Source organism: Trematomus bernacchii, unplaced genomic scaffold (assembly GCF_902827165.1).
Source record: "Trematomus bernacchii unplaced genomic scaffold, fTreBer1.1, whole genome shotgun sequence".
NCBI classification, from domain to species: domain Eukaryota; kingdom Metazoa; phylum Chordata; class Actinopteri; order Perciformes; family Nototheniidae; genus Trematomus; species Trematomus bernacchii.
In genome coordinates, this window is record NW_022987342.1 from 7,383,732 (window position 1) to 7,393,388 (window position 9,657).

Here is a 9,657-nt window from a genome sequence, read left to right on the forward strand (position 1 = left end):
ACATGTCTCTGTGAGGTGTCTTGCTCTCACTCAGTATTCTATATCTTTGCTGCCTTTTATATCTTCTCCTTTCTCTTCTCTGCTGTTGCCTCTCTATCTGGATTCCACCTTTATGCGGCTGTTAATCGGATGTTTCTGCTCTTGGTGAGTGCTGCCACAGTGATCTCATCTTTCCAACTCTCATTCTCTACTTGTGTATGTCTATAGTCTTGGGGTTGTCTCATTTCATGCTACCCCCACCAAAGCTTCATCTCATTTAGGATTCATTTCTCAGTGCGTCTAGTGCCTTCATCTGCTTTCCCAAATCTATTTTCAGCAATGAGGAGGAACAGAATACGTACAAATATGTCAGGGTGAATTCAGCAAAGACCTATCATGCATTTTGTATTGGTGCAACCAGAAAATACTGTGTGCATGTACGTAGGTACTTCTCATGGCTATACTAGTTGCCAGTAAATGAGAAGTGAGATGCCAGTCCTCAGTGAACCACATAAGAATCAGTTTCACTTTTGATTACATCTGAGAATTGACAACACTGCAGAAGACATCCTCTTAGGCCCCTACACACCAGGCCGATATTTGTTTGAACTCTTACCTTACTGCATTCTCTCTCAGAACACTGATGTTTCCAGAGGGACATCACTTGCTTTGCTCATGGAAGCAGTCATGGATATGCACACTAGGACATTCATGATGCTGCTTCATTTGAGTTGGCATTGACTAAGTAGACAGGTAGTTGCAGGAGATATATAAATGAATCTAAACTTGTCAAAAAGGTCTCACATATTACCATTAAAGAGTTAACTAATGTTGAGGGACCCAAACAAATTATGTTTAGGAAACTGGGCTGGGCCATATGAAGAAAATCGTGAACCATGATTTTGATCAATTATCATCAGTTATGTCGATGTAATTAATAAGTGGCTAAAGACAAAAAAAAGTTTGTTGGATTCAGAAAATCACTTTACTGTCATGCAGCCTTCAAACCATGAAAAGGAAACACTTAAGATGTTAAGATCCAAAATCTAAAACCATATCTAGTCTCTTATCACACAATCTCTTATAATCTAACATCTATACATTGCCTAGCCCTATGTTGGAGACATTGCACCTTCTTTATTACTGCACTATTCGTTAACCACAAATGAGCATTTGCTCGACGACAATGCACATGTCGACCAGTTGCCTGATATTTGAATAATCGAGTCTTCTCTGATCCTCCTCATGAAACACTCTTGTCACGTTCTGATGCTCATGTGTTTATTGTTTTGTTTGTACAGTACACTATAATTCAGGTACAAAGAAAGATGAAGAGCAGAACAGTGTGAATGTGTGTGTGTTTATTCTAATCTGTTTGTGTTTGTTTGTGTTTCAGATGCAGGCCCCGGACGTACTGCCTGGCTGATAGTGATGAAGAGTCGTCCAGCGCTGGCTCTTCGGATGAGGAAGACTCCTCAGAGCTCTCTAATGACTCAGCCGGAGCAGAGGGGTGAGAGTTCAGTGTATATAGCCGCTTTCACACCAAGTACTTTGCCGTACTTAGTTCCCAGCACTTATGGCGCATTTCCACTACAGGGCCTCGCTCGGCCTCGCTCGGTATGGCTAGGCCTCGTTAGGCCTTGTTAGGACTGGCTCACTTTATGCTGCGTTTCCATTACAGTTTAGTAGCTGGGGCAGTAACTATAGTAACGCAGTGTAGGCGGAGCCGTGACGTAATCTTCAAGATAACCTAGGGCTGCTCAATTAATCGTATTTTAATCGCAATTACGATTATGGCTTGCAACGATTACGAAAACAACGTAATCGAAATAAAACGATTATTTTTTTATTATTATTATTTCTTTTTTTCTTTTCTTTTTTCCAAATAAAATTTTTTTTTTTTGGTTTTTCAGTTGAATTATACTTAAAGTTCAGGGTAATCAACTGTTAAAAACATACTGTTCAAAAAAAAATTCTCCAATAAATTGATGTTTTCAAAGTAAATGGATAATCGTTTTTAATAATCGTGATTTCAATTATTGACCCAAAATAATCGAGATTATGATTTTTGCCATAATCGAGCAGCCCTATGAGAACCACAGAAAAACAACATCAGCTGTTAGCTGTTAGCACTCAGAGCTCACAGCTCCTCATATCTGTTCAGAAACTAGACAAAAGTTAAACAAGTACAAACCACAGACTGCCTGTGTCATGGTGAATACAGTCGCTGCTTTATTTATGTCTGTATAGGCCGTTGTTGTGAGTGTGGACGGTCGGGGCATATACTGCGTTAGCTTAGCCAATCTCCATTCAGAAAACACGCATTTTAAAAGGTTTTTTGCCTGCCGTCTGTCTGCAGACTTGACAAAGCATTAATTCATGGTTTTTACTAACCGGTATCAGTATGTTGTTACTTCGGCCTCATTTTGAAACGTGTATTACAATTAAATCACGGTCAAATATGTTCATTTTGTTGTAGTTGTAGCCCCCTTGCCAGCGATTCTCTCTCTAGTTTAGCATACTCAGCCCGACTCAGCCTCGTTGTTGGCCCGGAAAGAACCTCGATTTTATGGGGCCAGAAAAACTGTGAAATAGTACCCGCTAGCCGGAACTACGCCAAGTAGAAACGCAACCAAAAACGGGCCCGGCACGCTTAAAGCGAGATCCGCGCTGTAGTGGAAATGCGCCATAAGAGCCGATCGCGTTCACACTGGAATAATTCCCTGAGGGAAGATTACGCAAATGAAGCCGCTAACGTCACTTCTTCTTCTTCTGCTTTGGGTTTACTGGCAGGCCGCAAACAGCTTCACGGCGTATACTGCCACCCGAAGTCCCCGGCCGGAAGTCCCCGGAGTTGGAAGGCTTCAGTAGAAGCTGCTGGGACTCCCAGCAGCTTCTACTGAAGCCTTCCGAGTGAATCGCCAGAACGCCGACACCTCCTCATCTCCACCGCTCCCATGTTTTTTTTTGTGTTGCCATAAGTTATTCTCTCTCCGTTGGTGCGCGGGGCTAATTCTAATGCTAATAATGCTAATGCCAGCAAATACAATGGCGGCTTAAAAAAACTTTTCAGAGTTTTACGGGGCGTGGTTTGCAATTCGCCCAGCCAATCAGAAATTGGTACTTTTTATCCCCAGGATAGTCCCACCTCTCTAGCAGGCAATACAAATGGGGGTAAAAGTTCTCCGAACTAAGTTCTCTTTTTGGTTTGAACGCAAAATTCCAGGCACTAACGGAAACTAAACGGGAAAAGTATGGGTAAAAGTACTCCGGTGTGAAAGCGCCTATTGCTTTCTCTGTGCTCATATAATGTTGGTATCTTCCAACCTGGACGCTATTTTTGCGTGTTTTCTGACTAATAGGAAAACCATTTTTGAAATTGGTTCAGTATTGAGCGTGAGCACGGCAGCCACGAAAACAGGGATAACATGTAATACCTTGGGCTAAAAAGGGCTACTGACAGATATATAAAATGTTTTCTTTATATTAAGCTTAACATGTTCTGTTTGTTATTGAGGCCAACCAAGTGTCACTCACAGAGGTCTCCATATAACATTTAGTGTCTCTTCCACAGTGTAAAAAACAGCTAAATCTTCAGTCATGACATTGAAAATATTGTATATAACACTAAGCTCCTTTAATACAAAAAACGTTTCCCATCTCTCCTCGCATGTCTGTTGATGTCTTCTGGCCACAAGTAACTTCTTATGAGATTGACAATGCATTTATATTATTATTTAGATATATTCAGTTATTTAATGCATACAATTAAGAAACTTCTGGATTACATTTCACTGACATGTACATTGTCACAAATACATTGATACTGGACCAATTCTTAAAAAGTCATATCACCTTCATTTACTTGATCCAGGTTAAAAGTATTATATGAGAAACGTATGTATATTAACAATTTAAGTAGGAAGAAAGAAGCATAAAAGTTGGTATTTTTAAAATGTTAAAATGAAACTTTGAAATGGATCTTCGAGTAGGCCTAACAAAATAAACTGATTTTAATTTGGACAAAAGAGGTATCTGTCCACCATTATTATGTAGGCAGGCATGACAAAACAATGTTAAATATCATATCAAAAGAATGTAGGATTATATTTTTGTTGTGGTGTTCCAGTAAATGTAACCCTTATCTTCTTTTCCCTCTTTTATTGAATGCAGTTTGGTTGGAGGCCACAAACCCAGCAAGATCATGCGCTTCGTGGACAAGATCACAAAGTCCAAATACTTCCAGAAGGCCACAGAAACGGAGTTCATCAAAAAGAAGATGGAGGAAGTGTCGAACACGCCTCTCCTGCTGACTGTGGAGGTGCAGGAACTCCGAGGAATGCTGGCCGTCAACATTCCCCCCCCACCCACTGACAGGATCTGGTATGTGAAGGATGTCTTGTTCTTCTTCTAACTCATTTGGGGAATGCTGTGCAAAGTGAATTAATCACATCATCTGCAGCGAGAGTGATTTGAGTGACAGATGGAAAACACAGACAACCTTGTTGATTACAACTTTCTAACTTAACATTATTTTATTTCTGAATGGTGGCGAGTTCATGAGAAACATTCTTAAGAAGGATATGTGTACACCTGACAACTCAAATTAATTTTGCACCGCAGTTGCATGTTTTATTGAAAATGTCAATATAGCAATCTGTTTGATACACTGCCCTCTGCTGGTAGTGCATACTTTGTGTTGTATCAATAAAGTGATGAAGTATCTTTTAAGGCAGAGTCACAAAGCCTCCCTCTAAAAAAAGCAATAGGATTTTTGTATTTTATTTCAGTATATTGCAGACAATAACATCAGTGGCAACGCACGTTTATCATACTTACACATTTTTAAGCAGGATAATCTTCACTTATTAACACCACGTTATGATTTATGAAGCGTAAATGCAATCGGCAGAAGTACAGAACACAAGGCTATAAACAAACTACATTATGGTCTCATAACTGCGCGTCAACACCGCTGAGCTAAAGGCAGCTGATGTTTGCTGTGATAACATTTAGTTGTCTCATTTAAACACTTGTTATCAACTGCTGTTTTTATGACACGTAGAAGCTTCAGATGTTCACAAAGGGGGTATTTACTGAAGTATTTTATGTTGTAGAATAAAATGGGAAAATCTCTTAGGCTTGTGTTAAAGGTGGGGTAGGTAATTTTGGAGAAACCAGCTCGAGTGCGCTAGAATTTGAAAATACCCCTCCTCCAACACACACGAACGCGCACATGACCTATGAGGGCACGAGATAAGTTTGTGCACAGATGGAAGGCTGACAGGCAGGTAGGCCATCCAGTTATTTTAGCCGGGCCGGCTAAAATGATTGGTCGTGCTTTTTACAGTACTACGGCTTCCACATTGTCAAAGCATTTAATATATTAATTGCTATCGGGATGTTAAGAGCATTCCATGGAATATAACAAAAAGTGTTTCTGAAATAAATTACATACCCCACCTTTAACCACAGACCTTATTTCAGGCATCTAACCGAAAACATGTTCAAAAACTGTTGACTTTTGAGACGAGGTAACCGGATGTCGTGACAAGGTTAACACATTTTAAGGTTTATAACTACTTTTTTGACCTTCTTAAGAGAAGACATTTTCTAAATATTGACCGGCCTTGATTTCTATTTCTATTAGGTCTACATGTGTCACCTGTTGAAATGGCTTGTAATGAAATAATAAATAGTTGTGACCCTTTCTGTCGCAGGTATGGCTTCAGGAAGCCGCCTCACCTGGAGCTGAAGGCGCGGCCTAAGCTGGGAGAGAGAGTCGTGACTCTGGCTCACGTTACAGACTGGATCGAGAAGAAACTGGACCAGGAATTCCAGGTATTGACACTATATATTTTTTAGGGCTATGTAATTCAGAGGCACAGTACTTGTGATAGGAGGCAGCCTGCTGCAGCCGATCCCGGTGTTTGCATACATTCTTTACCCCTTTTTTATGTGTGTGTTTTTTCAACAACTTTGTCTGTGTTTTCTACAGTTCATATGTATAAAAATCCTGTTGTTTTTAACTCATGTGAAATGCTTTGTTAACATGCTTCAGTAACAAAAACATTTCCCAATTTAGAAAACATAGAGTACATCTAATATAATATGAATCCATCCGGTCAAGATGATATACACATATATATCAAATATTTCCAAAGTTGAGTACATCTTGTGATTAACTGCCGCAGTTCCATTTAAACGTATTGCATTTTGTCTGAAATGTTGCTGTTATAAATAAAGTGGCATCATATTTTCTATTCATCTTTTAAATAGTGATTACAAGCTCAAATGTTAAAAACTCCAAATAAATGTGCCATCTCACATCTCAACTTTATCCATCAAATACACTGTTCATCTTTTTATTCAACATATCAACTTATTTACATCTTATTACAGTACGTTACATAAATGTTTTTACGGTACAGTTTTGCACCTTACATTATGTTAACTAACTAAGTTGCATCATTATGTCTATTAGTCTTTTTTTATTGCAGAATTGTATGTATTTATTTATTTATTATGTATATATTTGTGCACTATTGGAGGGGTCTAGGACTTCCGCTTTTCATTGGGCTGTAGCTATTATGAATATGACCGTAAAGCCTTTGAATTTGAATTCTGAATCCATGGGTCTCTCTCCTCCTCATAGAAAATCTTTGTAATGCCAAACATGGACGATGTGTGGCTGACTGTCATGCACTCCGCCATGGACCCACGCTCGGCCGGCGGACCCTCAGAGGGCCTCGCAGTGGACCCTGAGCCTTCCCAGCCAGAGAAGGACAACACCTGCCAGCCCTGAAGATTGTTTACAGTATTTCCTCCAGCTTGTGAAGCCTCAAAATGGGAGCCGAAGCCGCAACTGTAACACAAATCCATTCCTGTGGTGGGGGGTCAGAGGAAGCCTTATGAGTTTTAAAGGGTTAAGGTGGAGTCGACCAAGCAAACACTAAAGACAAACTGCTGCTTGCTGCTCTGCTCAGCAGGATTTATTGTGCCAGAGGAAAAAGGTGATGTGTCTTTGAAGGATTTATAAACCTGTAAGAACCTATTGAATAGGACTAATGTGAAGAGTCATGTTTGGCTCAGCCGGTTGAAGTTAATAAGGGGAGTGTATGGGTACAGTAAATGTAGAACTTGCTATGAACATGATGTGGAAGCATTCACCAGATACCTTACAGCCTGCAAACGACAAGTTTCTGCTAAGATAGTAGCCCGTTTATTATACAAATACAGTCAAAGCAGTTTTACAATATGATTAGAAGGATTTTCATATTGAATGATTGAATGATTGAGGATGAACAAAGATCGGAAAAGCTTATATACTTGATGTTCGATTTCTTACGACATTTAGTTGTCTTAATGTAAGTGGTTTTTGTTCAGGTGTTAACAGTTAACAGTATTTATTTGTGCTGTGAACCCACCATTCATCTGCCAACACCCCCTTGTTTTATGCCAATGATGCCCTTATTCATGTGGAAATAATGCACAAGAGTAAGCATACATTACCTAGGAAAAGTGTCATTCACTATGTAAATTCCATACTAATGACATAACACAATAAGTGCAATGATAGAAACACAAGGTTAACTATGGTGTGATCTGGTATAAAAGTGTATGTCTGATAAGAAGTATGAGACCTCTAACATGTTTATTGAATGTATGTGTGGATGCTTTTGGTTTCTTTTTTTACCCAGACAAATTTGACCGGTATGCAAATAATTGCACAAATACATGTTTTGTCTTATGTAACTATGTTCCGGAGAGGCAAGTGAGAAGAACATGTGGTGATCCATTTACATCTGTCCTGTGTGTGTTACTATGGAACAGGTGTTATCAGGAAAATCTTTCTAAACTTCTTTAAAAATAATTTGAGAAACGGGTGGGGGGGGGGGGAAATAATGTGTCAGGTGTGAGGAGGATCATTTTCTTTTGAAAACGTCAAAAGTTTGGCAGTGAAAAAAGATTATAAGGATATTTTTTGTATGTATTATTTCTCAATGCATTCTAACATATTTTGATAGAGTGCATGAGAAAATGGACACCCATGATAACATTAATTTGGTCTTGAGAAAATGGCGTATTGGTGCCGTTCCGCCTCTTGTGGCCACAATGAGTATGACAAAAACACAATCTCCTTCCAAGACTTCTTCCCCCATGGTTTTAGAGATTTAAAACAATTAAGAAACTAAGAATTATTATCCTTGCAAACCCTTTTTTTTTTTACTCTTGCCTCTCAGGGTTTCCATATAAACACTATGTCATCGTGCTTATTTTTTCCATTTGTGTCATTTAATCATATGAAGTAATAGGTGGTGTATTTATCTATACATCATTTCTACTTAATTGTGTTAATGTTGATGATGGTATTGTTTGAAGTTAATTTAAATGACTACATTTGATTTGTGACAGTGCTTTAAAAATAACTACCTGCCATACTGTACGTGTACAACAATTGGATGAAGTTAAGGTACGTAGTGTAAAGTAAATACAATTGTGTGAAGAATGTAGCCTCAACTGCAGGTTCCTTTTCTAAAAACACATTTGAACCGTGTCATGTTTCTCATTAAACCAAAGACCTTTGAATAGGCATGCCACATCTCTCTTCTCAAAGGAGCACATCCTGTGGGGTAACATTTACGAATGTGCCATCAGACCTGAATTAACATTGTTTTCATTTTGTTTTGCTCTCTTAGGATACTAAAGCACTGTAACACAAAATGAATTGTCTTTCTCTTAATGCCTTGGTTATTTTATGTTAAGTATTTGTATTTGAATGATTACACAAGTTGGGTTACGGTTGTATTTTGTCTACTTCTTTGAAATAAACAGAATGAAATAAGATTTTTGAGGATATATGAAGATTGTCGTGATTTGTATCTGTGAATATTAATGACTTTTTAAGATGTGTAACTAATTGTAAGGCCAAATTCAGTGATTATGTGTATCTGCCTTATTTATAGAGCAAAAATAAATATATCAATGAAAGCCTTTTTGGTCTTTTGCTTCAGATTTTGTATTCTGTGATACAGATCTGGTCTACTTTGTATTTACTCCAGATTGATGTAAAGCCCTTTGTAGTGTGTTATAAAGAAAACAATTCATTTGGCAGCATAATGTCCATTGTAACATGTCCTGCAATATTTTATTATATATAGACAGAGAGAGAACACATGTGTCACACACTGACAGATAAATGGAGACATTAAAAAACCTTTTTTAAAGCGGTTTTATATATAATATACAGCTATTACAAATAATCAAATATACATTCCTCATTACGCGCACACTCTGGTCTGTGTGAGCACTGCACCTCCTCTTCTGGATGTGTATGGTTGCCTAGCAACATCAGTTCGCTGGGTTGTCATTGATAGTGCTTGCTACGGTGGTAAGTAACTAGCTTTAAACTGGGGCGTCAACATAAACCAAAATATCAGTCAAATGTTATTCTGTTATATGTTGTATTTTTTTCATTTGTAGCTGACGTTAGCATTCACCTGTTGAACCGCTAGCTGTTGTAACTGTGGGTTAGCGTTACCCTCAACCTCTGCTCCACTCACTGGTGACGTTACCCTAACTAACCTAACATTAACCTTTTTGCAGGGCTAGCAGGTTAACGCTAAGCTAGGTGCTAATATTGGCTTCGAGAGTTTAGTGTTTTCTGCACCACATAAA

General features: G+C 38.6%; 1 protein-coding gene across 1 annotated transcript in view; it reads left to right on the top strand.

Annotated features, from left to right (window-relative positions):
* The window catches only part of LOC117481760 (testis-expressed protein 2-like), a 46,589-nt gene extending 37,614 nt beyond the window's left edge, over window positions 1-8,975 (top strand). The window contains exons 10-13 of the mRNA XM_034129651.1: window positions 1,376-1,489; window positions 4,153-4,362; window positions 5,700-5,820; window positions 6,635-8,975. Coding sequence (XP_033985542.1) covers window positions 1,376-1,489; window positions 4,153-4,362; window positions 5,700-5,820; window positions 6,635-6,784 — 595 coding nt within the window. The 3' untranslated portion in view covers window positions 6,785-8,975. The remainder of the gene's footprint in view (window positions 1-1,375; window positions 1,490-4,152; window positions 4,363-5,699; window positions 5,821-6,634) is intronic.
* Window positions 8,976-9,657: the final 682 nt, after the last annotated feature.